Source organism: Sorex fumeus, unplaced genomic scaffold, assembly GCF_029834395.1.
Source record: "Sorex fumeus unplaced genomic scaffold, SorFum_2.1 ptg000086l, whole genome shotgun sequence".
NCBI lineage: Eukaryota > Metazoa > Chordata > Mammalia > Eulipotyphla > Soricidae > Sorex > Sorex fumeus.
In genome coordinates, this window is record NW_026606143.1 from 7,554,642 (window position 1) to 7,581,320 (window position 26,679).

The 26,679-nt window shown below is 44.1% G+C and overlaps 1 protein-coding gene across 14 annotated transcripts in view; it reads left to right on the forward strand.

The window, feature by feature from the left end:
- CASK (calcium/calmodulin dependent serine protein kinase) overlaps positions 1-26,679 on the forward strand; it is a 998,363-nt gene that overhangs the window by 482,111 nt on the left and 489,573 nt on the right. For 13 of the 14 annotated variants that reach the window (XM_056131339.1, XM_056131340.1, XM_056131345.1 and 10 more), the window contains one exon: positions 3,144-5,580. In XM_056131339.1, the coding sequence (XP_055987314.1) occupies positions 3,144-3,320 (177 nt within the window). In that variant the 3' untranslated portion in view covers positions 3,321-5,580. Of the gene's footprint in view, positions 1-3,143; positions 5,581-26,679 lie in introns of those variants that run through there. The other variant, XR_008794862.1, reaches the window with a different exon arrangement.

The window sequence follows — 26,679 nt, forward strand, 5'->3', positions numbered from 1 at the left end:
AGAGAACTGGAAGGAAACCATGACCTATGCCAGAGCCCAGCCACCCAGGTTTGCCTAGGCCTCCTCAGGAGTACAACTGAAGGAGAATTTCTCTTCTGTTCTCAGAGATTCCCAAACCTAGAGCTGAGCACTGTCCCCCATCAGACACATCCAAATAAGCAGCTGCCACAGACCTGGCAGCACCAACCCATAGAGGCTGGGCAGTTATGAAGGTAGAAAGGTGTCTGGTAAATGCCTGTTGCTTATTAGCTGTCAGTCCTTCCTTCTATGACATCAGGTTATCCTGAAAACTGTTCCTCCTACAAGTGGAAGAGCCCTCATATCTGTTCCCAGGCTTAAATAGGACAGTAACACCAAGTCTTACAAGTGTCAGTTGGTACCTTTGGGAAAGAGTAAATACTGTATTTCTATGTTACTCCTATTTTCAGCCATTATTTTTGTCATTTCGCATGCAAACGGCATATTCCTTTGTGAATTCTCCTTCACCCTGTGATTTAATCCACAGACATGTTTGAGACCCCGTATTGTGCCTTGCTCTTTTCCTTTGGTTGCCATATATTTTGAATTGTCATCTTTGTTTTGTTTTGTTTTTTGCCTGTTTTCCTGCCCCTTTTACTAATTTTCCATAGCGGCCAAACTGGTGCAGAAAATTGCCTGTAAGTACCAGCTAGGAGGTGGTGAAATGGAGTTTTGTTTCTTTTCATAGATTTAGAGTGTAGACATTCTGTTCCCACAAATCCTTGCTTTTGCTGTTAGAATAAAGGCATTTTGTTTTCACTGAGTTCAACCCTGCTCACATGCAAATCAAGCACACAGACAAGCTGTTGGAATCTTCCAAGATCCTTAAGAGGGAGCTTTACTTGCCTGCAAAGAAAATGACAAAAAAATGTAATGCTCTTAGCCATACATTTGTCCAAATGTTTTCATCAGCGCAGCTTCCTGAGCAAATCAGAAACACTGCTCATGGGTTTTGGAAGCACTGGACCATGTACTGCAGGCTCTCCTCAGGTCCAGAGAGAAACATGGTAGGAATTGTTCCTTATCCAACTTGTTGAAAGCACTCCTGTCTCTGGAGAATACATGTTTCCTAAAATGGGGTTTTCGTGTTCTGTTTTTTTTTTGTGAAGTGAAGCCACAGTGAAAAGACTATGCTTTCTTAAATGCGAGCAGACAATGTGTTGATAGGTACCTTTGAAGGTGATTATTAACTGAAGTCTTAGCAATACTGTAGTGATTAGCACCTAAGATCCAAAGTGTCTTGCTTAGACATTTCTATAGAAGAGAACCAGATAAATAGGACCCTGAGGAAGATGGAAGAAATCCCCGCTGTTGGGCCATGACAAAATCAGTTAATAGTCATTATTTCACTTTCATCAAGAAAGGCCTTTCACATATTTAATAGATGGGCCCAGAAAAGAAGGCCCTGTAAGCTAGCACTGGCACCATAGCCTCCATGTCTCCAGAGGCACCCCATCTTTTTTCCCATTGAGCTCTCTCGGTCATTGGGAGCCCCATTTCTTAGTAGAAATGCTGTTTCTTGATTATAGACTTAATATTCATTAAATCCTGCCAGTATGGCTCAAGCCAAATGCTTGACCTTGCTATACATTTATTAAACACTTACTGTGGACGTGGCACAAGGCCAAGTGCCAGGCACAGCAATGACGGGCACACAAATTTATTTGCCAGCTGGGAAGAGAAATACTAATCATATAAACAGGTATTTAGTTATACCTGTGTAGCTTTAAGACTCAAACCAGTAGCTCATCTGCCGCATTTGAGGGTATGGTCATTTGACTCACAACATTTTTGGGTTTCAGATTGGAGCTTGGTGTTGCTTGAGAGTTAAGCATGATTAGATTTGAAGGTGACTTTCTGCTGAGCCTTCAAAAGTCCCTATCTCTAAATAACTGCCTTCTTGCGGTTACACCTTTGAAACAAACCGAGAACCCCTAACCCCCATCCCCACCATGAGGGCTCACCCTGGCAAGAGTTCTCAAAATCTGTTGAGTGCTATGGAAGTAAAGGGTCAGCACCTAGCTGCACCCAACCCCTAGAGTTCAGGAGCTGTATTTCCTTCTCTTTCTTTTCCCCATATGAGATGTGATGAGAGGTTGGAATGATCATACAGCAGGTAGGTGCTTGCCTTGTACCCAAATGACCTGGGTTCCATCCCTGACACCTCACATGGTCTCCCCAACATGACCAGGAGTGATCCCTGAGTACAGAGCCAGACATAAGCTCTGAGAGCCCCTGGGAGTGACCCAATTCCTACCCTCAACCCCCGCCCCCGACAGAAAAAAAAAGCTGTGGTGTCTTATAAACAGTGACATTTGTCCGGCCATTTCTAATGCAGACCAATTTTAGGACATTCATCAGATGTCAGTTGCCATTGTAGCTTGGAAATGTCTTTATTTCATCCATTATTCATAACATCCAAAGAGCTTTTGCCTCTGGCATCCATTGCTATTGAGCAGGGGCCATTATATGTAATTGAATTCCTGGAACACACTGATCGTCTAAGTAGAAAAGGAAATAATGCAACTTAATTTGTCAGGAGAGGCAGGGGTTTCCTGGTGCAAATGCAGCTGGGCCCCAGCTGTGCGAGGGAATGGGTGCGGGGAGGAGGAGAGTTGAAGAAGCCCCACAGGGGGTGAAGGGGCTTTGGAACCTCACCACCACAGCCCTCCCACCAAATGGGCCAGCAGCTCAGCCAGGCCGGCCCCATTAGAATAAAGGCTGTTTGGGCTCCCTCCAGTGCTGACCAGGGGCCTGGCCCAGCTGAGCCTGGGGGGTGGGGGTGGGGGGGGGGGGGCTCTGCGTAGCTGAGAAGCATTTGTTTTCTCCATCTGTCCAGTTTGGTGTTGCGCCCCCTAGAGCGCATGGTGAGTGAGTGCTAGCAGTTCTGTTCCCCGACCCAGGCCAGGCCCATGTATCCTCTGTCACAAATCAGACTTGGTCCCGTGTCCCCTCCCTCTCCCTCCCCGCACCCATGTGGCACCTCCAGCTTAGGGCTTGACTGTTTCTGACAGCGGAAGGAGCAGAAACACACACCCAGGAAGAATCCAGCTGACTTTTCTCTTGTCTCTGCTTCTCCCCTCTCCCATGCCCGCCCTGCCCTCCAACCCGCCCTCCCCATTCAGGATGAATCGCTCCAGCGCCTGCAGAAGGAGTCTGATATTTTACAGAGAACATACGCACACTATTTCGATCTCACAATTATCAACAATGAAATTGATGAGACAATCAGGCATCTGGAGGACGCCGTTGAGCTCGTGTGCACAGCCCCGCAGTGGGTCCCCGTCTCCTGGGTCTATTAGGCCTCTCCCCAGCTATCTGATGCCTAACTGGGAGTCACCTCATACATGGAAAAGCCTCTTTGTTATCGGCCTTGTGTCAGCAGGTCGTGGTCCCTAGAGACTACCTAGTTGTAGTGTGACCTACATTTATAATTATTGTCATGTCCGAATAGATAGGAGGAGAAAAAAAAACAATTACACACTAATTTAAAGAGACAGTATCTTTTTTAATCAGTTCTCCTAAACTTTAATAAAATGTATCTTTAAATGTATGTATTACTCAATCCTTTGGAATGTTATATTTTTGGAAATCATAGCTTTTTATTTCCAAGGCCCCTAAAAACTGCACAAAATAGATGCTGCTTTCTATAATCTATTTTAATAATAATAAACAATGATTCTGTGACCTTGACTGGGGGTGGAACACTACATTCTTTTTAGAGTCTGATTTTATGGATTGGAATACCTTTCTTTTCTTTATTTATTTGAATTAATCAGTCTAGTGATTACCAAACAGTCATAAATTTTTAAAGGCCTTTTTTCTCTCTTTTTTTTTTAGGATAGTATTTTTTTTAAGTCCTTTCTGTAAACATCCAGATAATGTGATACTGTCTCTTTGAAGCACCCTGTAAACCTTTTAGAGATTTGAAGTTGGGTCTTGACTCTTAATGCATGTGGACAGTCGCGAGCGTTTATGCTGTCGGTGTGTCTGTGTTGGACAAAACAATCTGTAATCTACAGCAAAGTACATTCCATTCATGGGGCGCACCCAGGGGAATGAGAATAAAATGCTATATGACTAAGTTGTAAACCTATGCACATCCCTTGCATTTCGGGCAACTTTATAAAAACAAAAAAAAACCTGATTTTTATTAATAATAATCATGTAGTGAAATGTGTTTGTAATTTTGTCTCAATTTAATTTGTTGTAAGGTGGGAGGGGGAATTGCTGGTTTCACCATTTCAGATCTGTGTCGTCTGAGAGTATTAACATTTTAATTAAGCAAAGAAATGAGAATTTTTAATCTGTATGTAATTGTTTTAAAGCACCCATTTTAAGAGAAGATCCTGTGTAATGAAGAAAGCAGTTTAGGCATTTGCTTTAAACTGAATGATCCCAAAAGAGTAATCTATAACAACCCTGTAAATCCCTTTTAAATGATCAACAGGACAGTTCGACCAATTTTTTAATATACTTCCTTTTATGTGTTCAAGAATTAAATGCCTTGGGGTCATTCATTTCATTAGAGAATTTGTTCAGGTTCACAAGCCGATAATCTGTTAGACTTTCTAATCCGTTAGATGCTCACTGACCCATCCAAGGCCCCAGGAATGACTAGCCTAGCCGTTGGCAGAACATCCTGTCAAACCCCAGAGCTCAGTGTGGCCCTAGGTCCCAAGGGCCTGGAGGCCATCTGTAGCAGTACCTTTCTCTAGTTACTATCTCCCTTGGCACAGGAGAACTCATCTTTCCTTTTTGCTTTAGAGACATGAACCATCTCATCGCCCTACTGCGAGGTCACATTCTCCTGGTATAGGGGATTTGAGTTAAGGGGTTTCCAACTCTATCAGAGGTGAGCGGAGATGTTCTCATTGGCTTGTCACTTGTGAGGTGGTCCTGCTAACCTGTGATCCTTGACAAAGCAGCATCGTGTTTCCTTCTTTTGTCATCTGGTTAGAGGGTCTCTTGGCTTGGTGCCCGGGCTGGCTGTGTTCAGTGTGTCCAGAGCTAGCCAGCTCCTCTTAAAGGCCTGTAGAAGACATTTGGATTCTCCTTTTCTTTCAGGTCCCCTCTCCCATCAACTTCGGCTAAAGGATGCTGATTTGGTTTCTCTGAGGTCATCCTTGGTGACCAGATGAGCTTTGCAGCTTACTAACAAGGTGTTCTGTGAATTGTTTCTGTTGTTACTTCCCCTCTCCCCACCCAGGCAGGTGACCAAATCACCAAACCAGAGAGACCCCAGATGGAGAGAGTAACTCCAAGAGGCATGAGGGCTGTGTCTAGGTCATTTGAAATCAAACTGAGGCTAAGACCAGACAAGTCATTCCATGACGGTACGGACCACAAGCCGGGCTTTCCTCTGTGATGGTGCCCGCACTACCTCTTTTCTTGTGAAGCACAAGACAGCTACCCTGGTAGGCACCCCCATGCTCTTCCCGGCCCCTGGAGATCAAATCTCCACCAATACCTGCCTTCAGCCACCCATTCTGCTCAGAAAAGTGGATAGAGAAGAGAAAAGCAGGACTATTTGGGAGAGTCTGTGGGCCCAGAAGCAGCAGCAACAGGACTCTCAACCTTGCCCCCAGAGGCTTGAGATGTTGTTCACAGAGCCTGGGCAGGCACTGTTCTTGCCCCTGGCAGCTGGCAAAATGCTGCACTCACAGCCTTGCCGTCTGCACAAGCAGGTCAACCGTTCCATTCCACTAGTGTGTGTCCTCCCGCAAGCGGGGTCTTTATGACCTAATAGAAAATACTTAAATATCTGTTGAGAGAGTAAATGGGCTGCAGGATTACAAAAGTCCACTAAGCAAACAGAGGAAATGACTAAAAGCTGCTTTACGGCTCCCATTCCATCCACAAAACCATTGTTTTCCCTTGTACAGACCTGGTTAGATGATTAACTCATTTCACTGATCAATTGAAGAGCCATATCCTGAGGGTTCTCTCCACCACCCCTACTTCCTACATTTCCCTCAACCAAAAAAGGGGGAGGGCGGCTTTTAATAATGCTGAAGTGTTTGTCAAAAAAAAAAAAAGAAATGTCCTGGTTTTCTAAAAAGACAGACATTACTTTGCCCACACAGCATATTTCATTTGGACACTAAAAAGGAAAATGTCCATTTGATTCAGCCCGAAGTTTCCATGAAAATAATATGGTAGCCTTTTGAAACCACCATTAAATGTATCTCCTGCCATGTGAAATGTTTGAATACATTGCTCAGAGAAGAAAAGAAATGAGTGACCTATTTCTTGCTGGTTGCATTCAGAAGGCACCTTTTAGGACCCTTCTGTAGGGACGTGCAGAATAGCTAAAAAAAAAAAAAAGAAAAGAAAAGAAAAAGCCCAATCTTTCACAGTTGAAGGATTCAGCCCAAGTTCCCGTTTGCATTCAGAATCCCCCTCCCACTTTGGGGCTACCCACCTGCTCCAGGCAAGCCTGTACATCAGTGATCTTTGTTCAGCTTCCAAGCTGACAATGAGGGGTTGGGTTAGTTTTAAAATCACTCACCATTTTCTATCCATGAAGACTTCAAGTTGATTCCTCAACAAAATATTGTCAGTACTCCACCCCCTTTGTGGGGATGGGGAGGGATGTGGTTAGGCACTGGGTGGTGGATGTGCCCAGGGCACAAGCTGTCCCTGCAAAGGTCAGGGAGCCTCAAGCCAACTCTCAACTCCTACTGATGTGAGGGTCCTTTTCTTTTCTCAGCTCAGCCTCTAACTCGTGGCCAAGAGCCTGTGCTGCTAGAGCTAGCAAGGTTTCTGGATCAATAAACTTGATTACAGGGCCTCCCTGGAAGTGAGGGCCAACCCACAGTGAGCCATGTTCCAAAGCCCCCTGACAATCCTCACCCCGCTGTCTCTGCCACTGCCGCCTCCTCTTATCCAGCTGCATGGGGGACTTGGGGAGTTGTTAGTTTTTCCAGAAAAGCACACAGTCTCCTAATTCCATCCTCTTTCCAAGGGCTTGTGAGACTAAAGCTGAGGATAGCATGTGATCGGGAAAGGTCCCTGGGGCTGGACGCTTGTTCTGCACTGCTAATGAATTCTTTTCTTTGAAGGGTATTTTGCTTCTCCCAGCATCTTAGTGAAGGGCTACAAGCTATCATTAGAAATCCTTCCCTAGGGCTGCATGTTTCCTCTTCTTCACCTCAGAAATTCAGGCTTTTCCCTCTGGCAGGGGGCCGGAAGTTGCAGGGCTTTGGCCCTCAGGCTGAACATTTGCTGTTCTGCCCCCCCCTCCACACACACACACACACACACACACACACACACACGCACGCACGCACGCACGCACGCACGCACGCACGCACGCACGCATGCATGCACTCATTGGAATGCCTTAAATGTCAAGCTTGTGGAAGGCTTGGTCTTCCAGCTTCATGAGCGAGGGTTCACTGTGCCATGCCTCCGGGAAGTGGAAGAAAGGGAGGTGAGCGTGCTCACCAGCCCACATCCCTCTAGTCTAGTCTTTTCGTGGCCATGCTTGGGCTGGAGAAAGTGGGCAGAGGCAGTCCACTGAGAGGAAGCAGACCCCACGGTCTCTGGCAAGCCTTAGCTCTTCAGGGGGTAGAACATTCAAGGCTTCCCTCATCCCCACCACTCACCTGACCCTCCCATCCACTCTCTTGAGCCTGTGCAAAAATGACCCAGCAAAAGAAAATCTAGTTATCTGTCACCAGACAGGAGGCATTTTCTGGCCTTAAGGGCAGCTCCTTATGTATGCTCAGGATTCTGGAACTCTGCTAGTCACTTGAGTTAGCATCAAGTAAATGGAGGAATGTGCCACAGTTCTTGCCCATACAGGCTGAAGGATGACCATCTTGGGATGTAGTGGAGATACAACCTCTTAGCAGAAAGTATTTGTTAGGAGAAATGGGCATTTCTCTCCAGTGAGCCGCCCCATCTATTCTTTTCCTTTCCAAGGGAACAAGAACTGGGGCACTCCATGTTCCAGTCTTCGGCTAGGTCCTGGAAGGTTCCCAAAGCTGAGTGGGTGGGAGGCAGTGGGGACAGTGGTCAGGGTGACAGATGTGCAGGTCCCCGGTTCCCGCAGGCTGAGACCACAAAGTATCTGGTTGAATTGCAATGCAGACGCATCGCCAAACTCAGTTCTGGGGTTGTTTTGCATAAAGTTTTGCCAACGTGTTCTTTTTTCTGTATGTATAATCGCCTTTTTATAAAAGGTTTTGAAGTATTGTCTCAGTGATATAAAGAGAGCGATGTTAACCGTTGTTGTAAATTTCACCGTATCCAATTGTAAGTATTTGCAGGGTACAGCAAAGCCTTAGCGTGCAAGAGCGATTGTGCTGGAGGTGTCCTTCAACACCCAGGAGGTGAAGGGTTCAGATTCTTTGTAAATGTCCCACTTTTCTTTCTCTCTGTGTGTATCTATTTACATGCCTTAGCACACGCCCTCCCGCCCTGATCCCTTTGCCCTGTCGCCGGAGCAACCAGAACGCTGTGCACTGCCAGTACAGTACAAGTCGATGGAGCCCTATAAGTTATCTTTTGTGTGACAGGGGAGGAAGAGAAACTCCATAGTATTCTTTGTAGAATATACATACCTGTAGGATGCTGTGTAATGGGAAACCATAGAATTGGGCTTTTGTCATTTCAAAGTTGGAGAAATGTATGAATAAAATGTATAAAACCCGAAAAGGCAGTTGTCGCCTTGGATTGTAGGTCAAATCTCTCGGGGACAAAGCAGAGGGAGAGGGACTTCCTCTACAGGGGTAGGCCTCACACAAAGATGGGGGTGGGGATAAAAGGCAGCTCAGACCATGTCTCAGAGGAGCGCACCCTATGTTCCTGGGGTCCCCCCCCCCCGGGGAAATCTCCCGGCAACAGTATTCTGTTGCCTGCATTTGGCGCCGGTTCGAAACAGCATCCAGGTAAAGCAAAAAGGAAGAGAAGAAGAAAATAACCAAGTTGTGAGGTCACCTAGGGATCAAAGTCTGAATGACTGGAGTGCAGTAGGCACCCAGTACAGAGACCTTGCCCATCTCTCATTTGCTGATGAAAGCCTCAGGAGGAAGCCAGCCAACACAGGCACTGGGGGGTTGGCTTCTTCGCAGCCTGGCTGAGAACCTCCATGACCTACTTTACACTTTCAGCTCCCTGCCCTGGCCTGAGGCTCTGCCCAAGCAAAAACCCCGGGGGCTTCCAAGGTCCAGATGTATTTGTATCCAAACACATTCAACTCTAGAAAAAAACCTGCCCAAAGGTGGCTCATTTTCAGAAGATCCACATAAAGGCAACATAAATGAGAGTCAGTACCTGTTTCTTTGCAGTAAATGTCACCCCTACAAAAAAACTTAGGCACACGGGGCTGGAGCTATAGCACAGCGGATAGGGTGTTTGCCTTGCACAGGACCAACCTGGGTTCGATTCCCAGCATCCCATATGGTCCCCCAAGCACCGCCAAGAGTAATTACTGAGTGCATGAGCCAGGAGTAACCCCTGTGCATCGCTGGGTGTGATCCAAAAATTAAAAAAAAATTACATACGCATCCAAAAATTAAAAAAAAAATACGTTCGCATCTAGATCACTTTCAGTGAAAGACATTGAGCTCCAGTACCATTGACTCAGGGACTCCCAGGTCCTCTTTCCTTGGACTTGTTCTGCTCAATGCACAGAGGACCAAAAGCACAAGCTACTGTGAAACTGAGTTTCTGAACTCTGTGGTATTTCAAAGACAGTCAGCAAAATATTAACCCGAGACCAGAGAGACAGAGATAGTACAGCAGGCAGGGTACTTCCTTGCGCATGCCGGGCCAGGCTCAATTCCTGGCTCCCTGTATCACCAACGAGCCCCCATGAAAAGTCAGCCCTGGGCACAGCCAGGTGTCGCACAAAGACAAAAACAAAAAATATTAAGCTGGTGGGAGTGAACAAAAGAGCCAGGGGGATGGCTCAAAGGGCTGTGCACATGCTTTGCAAGTGTGATGCTTGGGTTCAATCCCTGCCACGGCATGGTCCCCCAAACACTCTGGAGAAGTGACTCCTGAGCACAGACAGAGGTGAGAGTATCCCCTGGATACCACCCTGTATGGAGGAGTAGAAGTATTTCTGTTTTCTCCAAGTTTAATATATGGTGATACACCATGTGCTTACTAAATCATGTTATCATTCGTGATATCATTCCATGAACTTTTTGCAACCGACACTGAGAATCTACAAAACCTATGCAGCAAGACTGGTGCAGGGTAGTGGACAGTGACCTTAAGTTAAGGTCATTGAGGGCAATGACTTCAAGTATCCTAAGGGTAGCAACCCCCTAAAGGACATTGGAGTCCTGCAAGTCCTCAACCCAGTTAAAGGGAAGGCTTGCTCCAGGAGCAAATGTACAGAACGTGGTGTCTGATTTTATTGCTGTGTCAGCACACAAGTCGTGACCTGCAGATAGAAATCAATGGGGATGGTAGTGTTAGAGTTAAGGTGCCCCTGCCCCAAAGAAGCAGGAGGGAGGTGCCAAGGGTCCACATTGGCTTGATGGCACTTTGGATACCTGATGGCACCCAAAGACTACTGACACTGTGCCCCCTTCTCATGGTCTCCTGTCCTGCAGAGAAACAGGCTCCCTTCTGCCCCAAGCACTGGATAGGGGACAGGCAGGCAGGGGCTCACCCAGGCCCCCGGGCCCTTGTAACAAGAAACTGGCAGCTGAGATGCGGAAAGTGGAACAGGCCTAGCTAGGCAAAGGCTCAGACACAAAAATCAACATCTTCTCACACAGAATTTCTCCCTCAAACTTTCCAGTGCTGGGCAGATTCTAGTTGTGGTGGTGGTGGAGATATGGACATATCCAATTCTCAAAACATATGCAACTGAGCACCTAGGAGCTGTGCAATGGACTATATGCAAAATATAGAGAAATATAGAGAAAAGGAAAACTATATGATCATCTTAAAAGCTGCCCCCAAAAGAAACATGGCAGGGGCCAGAGTGATAATACAGTGGGAAGGGCGCTTGCCTTGCACACTGCCCACCTGGGTTCAATCCCCAGCATCCCATATGGTTGAGCACCACCAGGAGTGATCTTTGTAATCAAAGAAGAAACATGACAACATACACTTCTAATTTTAAACACAAAACTCTTTAAAAGTATTAGCAGATAAAGAATCACCATTTCAATGTAGACTCAGCATGAAAATGACATAACAGAGATGTTAAAATTGCCAGGACTGGGCCGGAGAGATAGTACAAGGAAGGTGCTTGCCTTGCATGTGGTCAGCCCCAGTTCCATCCCCGGCACCATATATGGTCCCCTGAGTACCACTAGGTGTGGCCAAAATATGAAAATGAATGAAATTACCAAGATCTTGAAAATTACCTAAATGACACACGATTTTCTTAGAATGAACATGAAATAAGGAGAAACAAAAATGTTAGCCCACATTCTGCCACTCAAAGACAATTGCCAGAGCCCTTCTGTGTATCTATCAGCTTAGTATTTTCCATGTAAATATATGTAAATTTGTATTTGGTAGGGGCAACACAGCTGTACTCAGGGCTCACTCCTGGCTCTGCACTCAGGGGTCACTCCTGGGAGGTTTCGTGGGACCTTATGTGATGTTGGCTCTCAAACTTGGCTTGGCCATGTACAAGACAAATATTTTCTTTCACCCCTGTACTATCTCTCTGGCACAAAATTGTATGTTTTAATATAATGAGGAGATTATACTGAGCACACTGCTTCGGCGGGACCTACTTAACGTTTCCTCCTCACTCCATAGTTACTCAATATTGCTCTTAAAACAGTATCCAGAACAGAACAAAGTAGCAGAAATGTTGGAAAGGATGAAAAAAACTGTTCTTTTTGTTACTATCTTGGCAAAGAGGAGGACAGGACATCCATTCAAGTTCACAAAGGGCAGATACCAAAGCAAGGAATGAAACAGTATTCTTTCATATTAATGGAGTCAGAAATGCTTAATGATAAAAGGCCACCATTCTTAATTGAAAGCAGCAGGATATTTTTAAAGCCAACAGAATACGTGGTATTTACAAGAATATAAAACATGGCCTGGAGTGAGATTACAAGGCACTTGCCTTGCACATGGTCAACCCGGGTTCAATCCCTTGCTAAAGTGGTCCCTAAGTACAATGCCTGCAGTAAGCCCTGAGCAGCATCAGGTGTGGTCCCCAAAACCAAAAAATAAAATAAAGTAACATAAAGCTAATCTAAAAGTAGAAAATTTGGACCAAAGAGATGACTCAAAGGTCTGGAGCAGAGACTGTGCGTGCGGAGGCTCCAAGTTTGACCTATGGGGCACCAGTGGCAGTGGCCCTTGTGATGGCCTGCAGTGCATCACCGAGAAGAGGACCTTCAGGCCACCATCCCTGAGCCAAGTATCACAGGGAGAGGAGTAGCTCTTGAGATTCCTGAGGACTGCTTGGGAGTCCCCCCCAAAATTAATTAAATTAAAAGAATATAAGATTCAAATCAACAGTTAAACTTCTTTGACAAAAGAAATGTGTCTTAGTGGTATCAACATTTTCCAAATTAATCTGTAGATTTACTATAATAGGACCTTTGCAAAATGGCTGTTGATCAAAAAGAATAAAGAGTGATGCATGAAATACATTTCTTTCTCTTTTTTTTGTAGTATCAGTGGTTGAGCTCAGGGCTTCATGCATGCAAAGCAGGAGCTTCACCACTGTTGTAAATTTTAAATTCCCATCCTTAAATTGTACTTTCTCTTTTTGATTTTTGGGTCACACCTGGCGATGATCAGAGCTTACTCTTGACTTTGCACCCAGGAATTACTCCTGGCGGTGCGCAGGGGACCACATGGGATGCCAGGGATCAAACCCCAGTAGGTTGCATGCAAGGCAAACACCCTAACCACTGTACTATCACTCCAGCACCTTAAATTGTACTCTGTGTGAAAGAAAATTTGGGGGGCAAAGGAGTAAGTAAGGATTTTTGGCTAAAAATCAATTTTAAAGCTAAAATAAGTTATTATGCCTGCAAATTAGTTTTATTATTTCATTTGACAATGAAAAAAGAAATGTAGAATTAAATAATTAAAAGAATATAGAATTAAAATTAAATTTTAAAAATTTAAAAAATTTAAGAATGTAGAACTAAATAAGAATTTTCTAAAAGAGAATTAAGCTTATGAAAGTTTATGTAAGAGAAAGAAGTCACAAAGCAACTAAAGACTTCATCCCATAAACACAACCTTTCCTACAAAAAAGTTGTAGACCGCAAACTTGGAAAGACAATTTGCAGCAAATTGGAGATTGTTATATAAGTTGGTTAAAAAAAAAACATAGCCCTTAAGCACTGCCAGATGAGGCCCCCAAATCAAAACCAAAACCAAACCAAAATTAAAACCAGTATGTCAGGGACTGGGAAGGTAGTTCAAAAGGCTGCACACACATGCTTTGCATGTGGGAGCCCTGAATTCCACCCTAGGCTCCTCAGTAGTCCCCTGAGTACCCCTGACTCTCAAGTGCCCTTCCAGGAGTAGGCTCTGAGCACCTTGGTGCATGCACAAAAACCAAGACAAATGGAGCAGACCCAAAAAGGTCATGTCCAGGGATGGAGAGATAGTACAGCAAGTATGGCACTTTCTTTGCATGCATCCAACCAGAGTTCGATCTCTGGCATCCCATATGGTCCCCTGAGCATTTCCAGGAGTGATTACTGAGTGCAGAACCAGGAATAACCCCTGAGCATCATCAAATGTGACCCAAAACACAAAACAAACTTTTTAAAAAGGCATGTCCAAGAACAAAACATTTCAATCTCTAAAGAGAATTACTATTTTTTAATGTGTGTGTGGGGGGGAAGATCTCAGTGATCAAGGACATACATGTTAAATTTTTTTCTAAAAAGTCTTGATGGACTGGGCCAAGGAGGGGAGGGGAGCACATGCAAAGGACAGGAGCACATGCTTTGCATGCAGGAACCTGGGGTTTGATCTCAGAGCACTGCATACCCCCCACCACCAAGGACCACAGTATCGCCCCAAGAACTCCACCACAAGTAGCTCCTTGGGTGTGGCTGAAATTCTGTTAAAGTTTTGACGATCAGTCTGGATGTAAGCAATAGATTACATGCCTTGTATATGTGACCCAGGTCCTGATCCCTAGAACTTCAAAAAATGATAAAGGCTGGAAGAGTAACATTGACCTTTTAATGAGCAGACTTCATAATTATAATACCCAAAGCTAGTCTATGTCTTGATAAAAGTGACATTTTCAACCATTGCTCACAGCACTGTGAGTTCTATGGTGATATTTTGCCAAGAATCATTAAAATGAAAGTTCATGTTTTTTGTACAGTAATTATAGTTCTCTGAACCCATTTTAATGAAAGACTCTAAAAGCTAATAAAGGCGATCAGTGACATTTGCTAAGTAGTAACTGTGATGTTCCAGACACTCTCCGTTTTGTAGGCCTTCATGTACCTCCTCCTCATCTGCTGGCCTAGAGCTCTGAACCCTAAAAAAACTCCCCGCTCAGTTCAGCATGGTGGCATTATGGAGGAAGGATAATAAATGAAATTTTACTTCATATGTATAATTTTGAATTCATATATCCATACCTATATATCTGGTGGGCCACACTCAAAGGGCTGCTGGGGGCTACTTCCTACTCTATTTGGGGGATTTTGCATGTTCAGAATGGAACCTGGCTCTGTGTCTTGAGCTCTCTCCCTGGCACCTTAATGTGTGTATATATATTTTTTTAATTAATTAATTTTTAAGACTCGTTCCCTTTTTTCCTCATGTCAGGTGACCTTCTTGGGTCTCTAAAACACTCCTACTTTATCATGTCCTCCCTGTGCCCAGAACCACCTGGACATGGGATCTTGGCAAGATACAGTCCAAGTGCCCCACACTCAGTTCTCCTTCTTCCTCAATAAAACCCAGAGATTTTTGTTTTAAAAAAAACTCTTTTCAAATAACAAGCAAAAACCAAAGGGAAAGAATGATCCATGTCTGTTTGGCAAGTTGAATCCTGGATGAAGAGGCCAGATTGGTGGTGGGAGGGAGGGGGGCAGCAAGTATAAGGGACATGAGCATCCTCACTACCTGAGTCCTGACACCAATTCCTACTAGATACCGAGGAATAGTTAGCTAAATCTGGATAAGTAGTCCAAAATTACATTTGGAAGGTTTTCCATTTGTTGGGGGCTTATGCCCACCTGGTTCAAGGGTCAACTATAGGCTACTCATCTATCCCTGTGTCACAGTCAATATGGAGGCTCTGGGGATGCTAGCTGGAGGGGTGGAGGTGAGCCAGGTGCCAGGTAGTCAGTGAATGAGTGCTTCCAGGAGTGCCTTCATGACAATGTGGGTAAAGATAGTAGCATGGGTCAAGATAGCTGGAAAGTCTTTACGGGTTCTACGGTGAATAGACCCAAGAATTTCACAGAGCATTGTCTGGTGGTCCCTGTCAGAGGGGACAGCAGAGCAATGGCTGAAGCTGCTGGCCCTGTGACAGGACCTGGCTGTCCCTGTCAGGCCCTGGTTCCTCCAAAGCCTGAGAGTGACCCAGTTCTGGGAGGACAGCTTGTAGAGACGACAGCCTAGGACACACAGGATCCTTGAGTGGCAATCGGGGAAAAGCAGAAAGCTCATCACAAGCCAGGAAATGCAGGGAGAATTTATTCCTTTAATAAGAGCTTTGGATTTGTGCCCGCAATCACAGGCTGTCTGCTTCAGCTCCCTGAATGACAAGGGTCATTTGTCTAAACAAACTACAAGGGCAGAGTTGTACTAGGTCAAAAGGAATAAACATCTGAAGAGGAATTGATGCCAGGAAAACAAATATATTAGAGAGAATTCCATTGGAATGAAATGGACAGTACCCAGAGAGGAATGAGTAGACCCAAGGAAGAGCTTGGTGGTCTTAGAAAGAAAAGAATGGAAAAAATGGACAACAGCCAAGATGGAAGTTCAGCACAGGGGTGAAATCATGGACTCCTCGTTGAGTTATCCATATGGCCAAGAGCAACACTAGTTCCCAACATCAAATAAGTGAAAAAGAAACTTATAGGTGAAACACAAATCTGTGAGACTGAAAATGTTATATAGAAATATATACAGGTGGGGTTGGAGCATTAATACAGTGGGTAGAGCGTTTACCTTGCACGTAGCTGACCCAGATTCAATCACCAGCATCCCATATGGTTCCTCTAAGCACTGCCAGGAGTAATTCCTGAGTGCAGAGCCAGGAATAACCCCTGAGCATCGCTGTGTGACCCATAAAGCAACATATATATGCGAATATATTTTATATGCATATATATGCTTGTGTATGCATATTGTTTTGTTACCTCAGGGTAAGAAAAGACTTCGTAAAATCCAAAATCATGAAACAAAAGGCTCAATGTGGTCAAATGAACTTAAGTAGAAGACCAAGAAATTCTGTTTCCAGACTACACAAATGACTGAATGAAAGCTAAACCTGGAGCAGAAAGGTGCTAAAAGTTTATATCACTGATAAAAAAAAAATAAGCATCCATAATTCACAAAGAATTTCCAAAAGTCTCATTTAAAAAGAAAAAACTTGGGGGTGGAGAACTAGTACGGTGGATTAGGTGATTGATTTGCACCTGTCTGACTTGAATTCATTCCCCTGCACCCCATATGATTCTCCAAGCCCCGCAGCAGTGGTTCCTGAGCACATAGCCAGAAGTAAACCCTTCTGTGGAGTGTAACCCAAAAACAAAGGAAAAACAACAGATTTGAATGGTCAATTCACAGAAGACAAAATGTGAATGACCACTTTTGAAACTCCTAAATAATCAGGGAAATTAGAAATTAAAGCCTAATAAGGAATTTCTTACCCCACTAATAGCAGAGTATACTTGGGCTACCCTTCAACCTTCAAGAAACTAAAACAACTTATTGAAAAAATTAAAACATGTCTCTGGAGGGCCCAGGAGATAGCAGAAGTGGTAGAGCACATGCCTTGCATATGTAGGCTGGAGCAATAATACAGAATGTGGCTAATGTGGATTTGATCCCCAGGATCCCATATGGTCGCCTAAGCACCACAAGGAGTGATCCTTGAGCACAGAGCCAGGAGTAACCCCTGAGCAATGCCAGAAGTGTCCTCCTCAAAAAAAAACATGACTTGAGGGGGTATGGTGCAACCAGCAAGTCAATCTGTACCTGTAAGACTAGTGTATCAGAAGCCTGAGGGCGCCTTCTGACTTCCAGATACCCCAGAATTGCTGCTGTGCCTTTGGCCAGACTCCAAAAACTTGGGGCAAAGTTAACCAAGAAAGTAAACAGTCAAAACTTAGGTATGTGGGAGACACACAGACAAACCACGTCAGGCTTAGCTATATAATTGGAGGCAGGGCCTCTCTGGTTCCTGATCGAACTGCTTAACGGCCATGATCCCAGAGACTCAGAAACAAATCTCGAAACCCAGCAGCTTTTGGCAGAGATGCGTCTGGTCCCTGCAATGAGTTACTGGTGCAAGACCATGCCAGGGCGGAAAGGGTGTTGTTCCTCTGCCTGCTCCCCCTTGTTGGCTTGATGGCGCCATCCTCCAGAGGACATTGGAAAGTCAGGTTTGGACCTGCAGTGACAAGATACTTGGCGCCTCACAGGATGGGGGTTGAGCCAGCACTTTCCTCCCCACCCCAACAAGACCCCGAGTCACCACCCACAAGCATCCTCTCTGGCTCCTGATCAAGCTGCTTAACGGCCATGATCCCAGAGACTAAGAAACAAATCTCAGAACCCAGCAGCTTTTAGCAGAAATGAGTCTGGTTCCTGCATTAGATTACCGGTGCTGTGCCACCCCAGGTGAGAATAGGTTTTGTGCCTTAGCCTGTTCCCCCTGGTGGCTCAGTGGCTGCCATCCTCCAGAGGCCACTGAACAGTCAGGTTTGGGCCCACAGTGATGAGACAAGGTAGGGCCTCACTGGATTGGAGTGGAGCCGGCCCTTTCCTCCCCACCCCAACAAGACCCCGAGTCACCGCCCACAAACGGCCTCTCTGGCTCCTGATTAAGCTGTTTAAAGGCCATGATCCCAGAGACTCAGAAACAAATCTTGGAACCCAGTGGCTTTTGGCAGAAATGCGTTCTGTCCCTGCATTAGGTTACCGGTGCCAGGCCACCCCAAGTGGGAATAGGTTTTGTGCCTTGGCCTGTTCCCCTTGGTGGCTCAGTGGCCGCCATCCTCCAGAGGCCATCGGATGGTCAGGTTTGGGCCTGCAGTGATGAGACACGTGGGGCCTCTTGGGATGGGATAGAGCCGGCCCTTCCTCCCTGCCCCAACGAGATCCCAAGTTGCTGCCCACAAACAGCCTCTCTGGCTCCTGATCAAGCTGCTTGGCCATGATCCAAGAGACTCAGGAACAAATCTCGGAAACCAGCCACTTTTGGCAGAAATCCCTCCAGATTTAATTGTTAAAACTTCGGAATTCCAAAATCGCACAGCCACTACTAAGGCCATGTGACATCATATGTTATTCATAACCAGCAATAGAAAACAAATTGTCTACTGTTGCCTTTTCAGCAGATCTGAGTGTTGGGGTAAAATCCCAAATAATAATGGTGAGTCTGGTATCGAAATATTAAATGTAATAAAAGTAGAGAGAGAGTAATGTGGAAATCATCTGCCCCACAGGTAGGGGAGGGTATGGGATGGGGGTTATACTGGGGTTTTTGGTGGTGGAAAATGGGCAGTGGTGAAGGAACAGGTATGACTGAGACTTAAACCCAAAAGCTTTGTAACTGCTCTCACGGTGATTCAATAAATAAAATTATAAAAAAGGAAAAAAATGTAAGTTGGAGTTCATGCCCAATTCAATCAGCCTAATCAATGACTGAATAAATAGCAATATTCCTACATAAAAAATAAAAAAATGCCTTGCATGTGCAAGCTCTAAGTTTGATCCCTGGTACTTCATGTCTTCTGAGCACCCCTGGTATGTCTCTGATGTACCCCCTTACTGAAGAAAGTGCTGGGAATGACCCCTACAAAAATTTTGGACACATTAGCAACAATATAATGAAGAATTACAAGGCCAGTATCAAGTAGGTAAGTGAGAATTGGGGCCCCACTTTCTCTGGGACATTTGCCCATTCTGGAGGAAGTGACCAGGAACAGCTGGAACAGCAGGAGTCAGGTAATATCTAGGAGAGGAAAGAGGGGTTAGTGAACTCCATGCTTTTACTGGGAACCCTTGGAGAGCCTACGAGGAAGGGGGGTTCACCTGTAACTCAGCCCTCAGAGCAACAGCATAGTCCTGACTTTACCTGCCATTCAATTGCAGGCACCCCAGATGGCACAGCCCCGGTGACCTGCAGAAGAAAATGGCATTCATCTGGAAGATGAAACCCTCATCCTAGGCCTCAAAGACTCTCTATAAATAATTTAACAGGTACAACGTGTGTCAAGCAACAGAAAGTAACTAGACACATGAAGAGAAAATAGGTCAATGGATGAATACAGCTGGGTAAACAAATGACAATAGCATCTGGTTGGATGTTTAGAGAGAATTCTAATAAGGCTAACTCTGACAGATAAATTGGATGGCGTAAATGGGTTAAGATTTCTTAAGATCTTTTACATGGCTAAGAGAACATAAAGGTCTTAAACATATATGAGTTAAGGAAGCAAGTTCAGAATAATCGCTGGAAGAAAAATGTAAGTGCATTAACTTCTTCACTAATAGAAGGTGGAATGAATGCCAGGATAGCAGCCCAGTGGTAGAACAAAGTTTTTCAAAGTATAAAGGGGCTCCTTGGCTTGACCCCTTACACACACACACACACACACACACACACAAATTAAAAACAACAACAACAACAACAACAAAAGTAACAAGATAATATATAACAGGAAAGACAAATAGAAGGCATCTACTTTCTCAGTAAGAAAGTAGATGTAAACCCAAATATACCCAGATATATTTCTAACTCTCATTAAACACAAATAAACTAAATGTTCCCAAGGGAAAGGATAGCAGGCGGTGTTTTTCAAAATCATAGTCAACAGACTTAGAGGAAGCATATCTAAGCATAGGGTAGAACAAAGTTTAAAAGGAAAGAACAGAAAAGATATACTAATAAAAACACCAGCCAAAAGAAATTGGCATAATTAATTTAATTTTAGAGAAAATAGACTTCTAGGCAAAAAAGCATGACTAGAGATGATTTCATCATGATAAAAGGTTCCATTTCCCAGGAGACTGTTCCAGGCTTATAATGATAATCACCTAATAACCTAGCCTCAAAGCAAAGGGAAAAATTGATAGAACTTCAAGGAGTAACAGACAAATCAGTATAATAGAGGGCTATTTTAGAATGTCTCCTTCAGTAATGACAGGAAAGCAGACTGAAAATTAGTGGGCATATACAAGATTTAATCAAACCTCTCAGAAAAAGCCTACCCAAAAAGCATGCAAGACTCCTATGTAGTTTGCAGTTTAAAAACACCATTGAAAAGCTTGAAAGAAAACCTAAATAAAGGGGAAAATACTGTAGTCAGAAATTTGTAAATATCATACATATTAGTAAATATCATAAAGATGTCAATTCTCCCCCCATAGAGATCTATATATTCAATGCAATCTACTTATATTTCCAACCTGTTTTGTTGCTTTGGTAGAACTTGAAAAACCGATTATAAATTTGACATGGACATGCCAAAGACCAAGAATAGTTGAGACAATCTTGAATTAAAACCAGCTGTGTGAACATCCTCTAAGAGTTTTTAAGACTTGGTATAGCTTCAATAAGTAGACTAATATCCTATTAGCATGAGAATAGATATAGAGAGCAATGAAATAAAATGGAGTCCAAAAATAGCTCCAGCATATTTGGAGTCCAGCAGAGCAGTGGGCAGTGAAGGAGAAACAGTCTTTTCAATAAGTAATATGAGGACAATCAGATAAGCATGTGGGAAATAGAATCTTGATCCCTACTTTACATCTGACACACACAAATCAAATCTAGGCAGACGAAACAATAAAGCCTCTACAAAAGTATTGTAGAATATCATGACTCAGGGTCAAAACAAGATTATTTAAGCAGGACATAAAAAAACAAGTCATAAAGAGAGATTGATAAATCAGAGTATTAAATTTAGGATCTTAAGAATAAATTAAGGCAGTTTATCAAAAGACAGGCTTAAGAGGCTGCAAAGGGAAGTCACAGAATGAGAGAAAATACTAGGAAATCTGTGAGTGTCAAAGGGCTGTTTTTCTACAAATCAATTAGATAACTCAATGGGAAAATGCCCAAGACTAGAACTGGCACGTCACAAAAGTGGATAGCCAACTAGCCAATAAATGCATGCAAATATTATCAACTTTAATACTTAAGAAATGCACATTAGGGTTTGGCACAATGGTACAGCGGGTAGGGAATTTGCTTTGAACAAAGCTGACCTGGGTTTGATCTCTAGTATCCCATGTGGTCCCCTATGTAGGGGGATTTCTAAGTGATTCCTGAGTGCAGAGCCAGGAGTAATTCCTGAGCACTGCCGGGTATGGCATACAACCCCCCCAAAAGACACTAAAATGGTCATATGTTTCACTAGTCCCACTATTGGATTTCTATCCCAAAAACTTGAAATTGGGATTGCATAAACATATTCATTGCACCAGAGCCAGGAGATAGGAACAATGCGCATGTCTATCCACAGAGAATAAATAACAAAAAAAAATGTAATTCACACATACCCACACACACAGACAACCAAAGCAGTGAAAACTATGTAGTCTTAATAAAAATACATTCTGTATTATACAATAGCATCATTGAACCTGGAGGACACGAAGTTAAGTGAAATAAGCCAGTCACAGAAAGGCAATATTGTGTGATTCTTTTAATCTGAAGTAGGTAAATTAGTCACGTTCATAAAATCAAAGACTGAGTGGTGGTTACTAGGGACTGGTGAGGGGCCAGAGAAATAATAGGGAGTTATTAATCAATGGGCATAAGTTTATTAGTTAAGTAAAATTAATAAACCCTAAAGATCTGTTGTATAACATTTTCAGCTAAAACATGCACTTAAAATTTGTTAGAAGGACAGCCTCACTTAGTGTTATTATCTCAATAAAAAATGGCTTAAGGACCACAAAGATAGTACCAGGGTTAAGATTAAGATGCTCATGCAGTCAACCCTAGTTTGATCCCCAGCTCCACACTGAACTCCATCAAGGGTCACTCCTGAGCACAGAACCAGAAATTTCCCCTGAGGTGGTCCTAATCCCTGCTCCCCAATGTTTTAAGATAACAAAATAAGTCTTTTCAAGTAGGAGAAGGAGATCTATTTATTAGCCTTGGATACTGTGCCAATTATTAGGTTATTATACAAACCCACCCTTCTAAACCCCACTTTGATATGGTTCCTCAAACATTTTCTTCTCAAGACCCTCTTCCCCCACCATCACCACCCCTAAACCCCCCACCATCCCAATGCAACACCTGGCAAGCCCTACCAACAACACACTGATAGTAAATACAGTTTCAATGACTGTGTGTTACTTTTGTCACAGTTTTGCAACACTCTTATTCAGTTACACAATCCCGTATGGGGTCAGAGTTCAGGCTTAAGAGGCTAGGTTCAGGGCTGGAGGGATAGTACAGCGGGTAGGGCGTTTGCCTTGCACGTGGCCGACCCAGGTTTGATTCCCAGCATCCCATGTGGTCCCCTGAGCACCGCCAGGAGTAATTCCTGCCTGAAAAGCCAGAAGTAACCCCTGTGCATCGCCGGGTGTGGCCCAAAAAACAAAAACAAAAACAAGCTGTGCTCTAACAGAATTCTTACAAATCAATAAGATACAAAGCACCTTCTAGGGCAGGTTTATTTTGCTAGCTGCAGTGTTGAACTCTGTGGATAGAGGGGGCTAGAGAAAGACAGGGAGGCTGGAGGAGGAAGAGGGCAGCAAAGCTTCCTTATTGTAGCAACAACTTGCTTTTGCTTGAGTCAGCAACAGTTTTCTTGAGGTGTGTGTGTGGGGGAGGGGGGAGTAAATTGAAGTTTCCTGGGCACTTGCAGAACCTCAGTTTTGCCCCTCTCCTCAGCAATCTGGTTGTCCCAACTCAGATATCTAAGTTTCATCTTCAGGAATCCAAGATTCTAGTTTGAATAATTCCATTTTTATTCGCTAGCCCTAGGTTTGGTAGCTGCTTCCTGTGACTGTTACTTCCTTTGGTGCCTTAATGATCATTTTGTTGTTGTTGTTGTTGTTGGAAATTTTATTGAGATAATTGTACATTCACAGGCAGTTATTAGAAATACAGAGAAACCTTATATACTTTGCTCTGCTCGCTCAGTGGTGTGATGTCTAGCAGAGTTGCTAGTGTACTACTATTGAGATCACCCTCTCCTGTACTTGCATTACCCCTGTATTACTTGTACTCGTGTATGTAAGATTATGCATTTTCATCATATGTGTAGCTTTGTGTATCTACCACCTCAAGATGCAGACTTTTTTACTTTTTGGGTCACACCCAGCAATGCTCAGGGATTACTTCTGACTCTGCACTCAGGAATTACTCCTGACAATGTTTGGGAAGCCATATGGGATGCCAGGGACTGAACCTCGGTCGGCTGCATAAAAGGCAAATGCACTATTCATTGCCTTCACCCCAGATGCAGACATTTCTATTTGGACAAGGAATGTTGCCCTTTATAAGATTGTCAACTTCTCTTTCACCCCATTCACCTCCATCTCTAAACCACTGGCAATCATAAGACTGCCTGAATCTCTAGAATTTTATCATTTCAAAAAGCTAACATAAATGGAATTACACAGTACATAACTTTAGGAGTTGCCCTTTCTCACACAGAGTAATTCTTTACAGATTCAGCTAAATTGCCGTGTGTGTTGACACAGGCATGTGTCACTCATGGCATCTCATTCACTGACACATCGTGTATACTACAGTAGTCCCAATAATCTATAACAAAGATCCAAAATCCGCTGTAGGCTATGCACATCTACTTTTGGGTAATTAGACTCTATGATACATGCACTACAATGAAATCATCTACAATACATTTCTCAGAACATATTCCCAAGATTAGACTGAGGTTTGATTCTAGTTCATTCCTTTTATTTTTGTCTCATAGTCTTCTATGTATTCATAGTATTCTGGGAACTAATCCTGGTCAACTGTGCACAAAGCAAGTACCTGACCCATTGTACTATCTCTCAGCTCCATGCTAAATGTTTTTAAATGAGAAAAGTAGAAAAATAACCATTTGGCAGACACTACATTGTTGCAGACAAGGGGCTTTGATGATGTGGATGAAAGTTTAATGAGCTATAGCTATTTGTATCGACGCAAAGTACCTCGCCACAAGATAGATCATTTACAAAGGGGAAAATAGTAGCTCTACAGTGGAGAAACCTGTCAACTTTACCGAAGGGCTCAAAGGTAATAATAACACTTACTAGTAATAAGACATATCAACTTTATGTGTCTCCTTGAGGGGTTCAGCGATATAGCCTAGCAGCATTTCAAAAGTCTTCTTGCCAAAATAAAAATGCTTAACCTCAATGTAATAAGGAAGACAATCAGACAGATAGAAAGGACAGTAATTTTCAAAAGTGTCCAGGGACAATGGGACTGGAAGATGAATCGGTGGCTAGAGCATCTGCTATGCAATCACGAAACCACAGTATGATTCCCCAGGGCCATGCAATCACCAAGTATGGCCCTCATCCTCCTGCTCCTTATGCCTGACCACTCTGCTGCCTGTGATCCCTTGAACAGAAATCGATTCCCAATAGCACCACAACCAGGTGTTTGTGTGCAACTACACACTCCAACTAAAAGGTGTGACCCCCACAAATGCCTCAAATAAAAACATGTGTTGGGGCCAGAGAAGTAATACAAGAGATAAGGCACTTGCCTTGCATGTGGTGACTTTGACTGATGTTGGTTTCATCCCTGGCACAGCTTATGGTTCCCTGAGAACCACCGCGTGTGTGCTTTCCCCCTGCAGAAAAATTCCCCAAAATAGATTTTAAAATATGTAGGAACATCACAGCCAGGGTCATGAGCGTTGGAAAGCACATGCGCGAGCATCACAACCAAGCACATGTGCAGCCTCCAGAAGCACTAAAGCCAGTATGTGCATGAGCACCTCAACTAAGGTATGCAACCGCCACAAGCACCGCAGCCAGTGAGCACCACAGTCAAGAGCTCATGAGCACTGTGCGTGAGCCCCACTGTTACAGCAACATCAATAGAGGAAAGGGAAGGAGGACAAAGTATCAAGGTCATGAATAGAAGAGGCCCTGGGAAAAAATTGAAAAGAGGGAAACTTGTTTAGAGCTAAACAGCAAAAGGACAACACTGGGGAAATGGAATTTTCCAATCATGTCTCCAGCACTGCATGTTACATCAGTGTTCTTCCTTTAGATCATCATCACACTACACTTACAGTTGTGTGAGATAATCTGATTAGAGAAATGTGAGTGAAGGGGGTATGGAGAACTCTCCCAAATAATTTTGAGGCTTTATTGCACTCCAGGACGCTTTCCGGACCCGCGCGCCAGCTCCGGCCGAGACCCACGCACAACTGAAGACCCACAGAACAAGGTAAGCGGAACTCTCTGAGACCTTGGACTCCAGGCTCGGCGGACCCAGGGACAGAGCTTCTCTGCTTGCTCCCACCACCACAGGTGACAAAGGGATTCTAATCAGGAGCCCCACCCTACCCTGCCCTGTCTGCTTCCATCAACCACCCAGGGATCGAATTGTGCACAGGAGACCCACCCTACCCAGATAAATACCCCACTGGCAGACTTCCACTCTCGACACTACTTCCACTACCCAGCCGTCGCCACACTCCAGGATGCTTTCCGGACCCGCGCGGCCGCAAGCGGCCGCGCAACACATCATAAGACACTAAATACCCGTCTTCTGGAATTGTTGTACCATATTTGATAGGGTTCAAATATGGTAACACCTACAAGGGTGATTAGAGGTCACCCCAAAAGCCTCTATACCTCTCGGAAAGACTGGCAAGCTACCGAGAGTATTCCGCCCGCACGGAAGAGCCTGGCAAGCTATCCGCTGTGTATTCGATATGCCAAAACCAGTAACTACAACTGGTCTTATTCACCTGACCCTGAAGGCTTCACCGACATGGCAGCACTGAGAAGGATGAGAAAGGAGAGGCCGACAAAATCTCAAGGCCGACCTAGGCTGCCACAACGAAGGAAGACAAAAATGATCGTCTGTACTTTCAATGCACGTACGCTAGCATCAGATGCATCCATCGAGGACCTGATGGTACAAGCGCGAATGATCAAGTACGACATCATTGGTCTGACCGAGACAAGAAGACACGAATCTCACCATGCCGTTTTCGACACTGGAGAAGAATTGTTCCTCGGAACATGCGATAAAAGAGGTGTTGGAGGCGTCGGTGTCCTTGTCAACACAAACTTGGCCAAGAGCATTGATTCATTCGAATGCCTAACAACCCGAATCGGACGTTTACATTTGAATAGATGTGGCTCACTGCCTGCAGCTTCTATCTTCGTTGTCTACGCACCAACATCTCATTATGATGAAAGAGAAATCGAGAAGTTCTACATGGAGCTAGAGAAGTTCTATAAAGAAGACCACACCTTCTACAAGATCATTGTGGGTGATTTTAATGCCAAGATAGGACCGAGAAGATCAGCTGAAGAACTTCACAT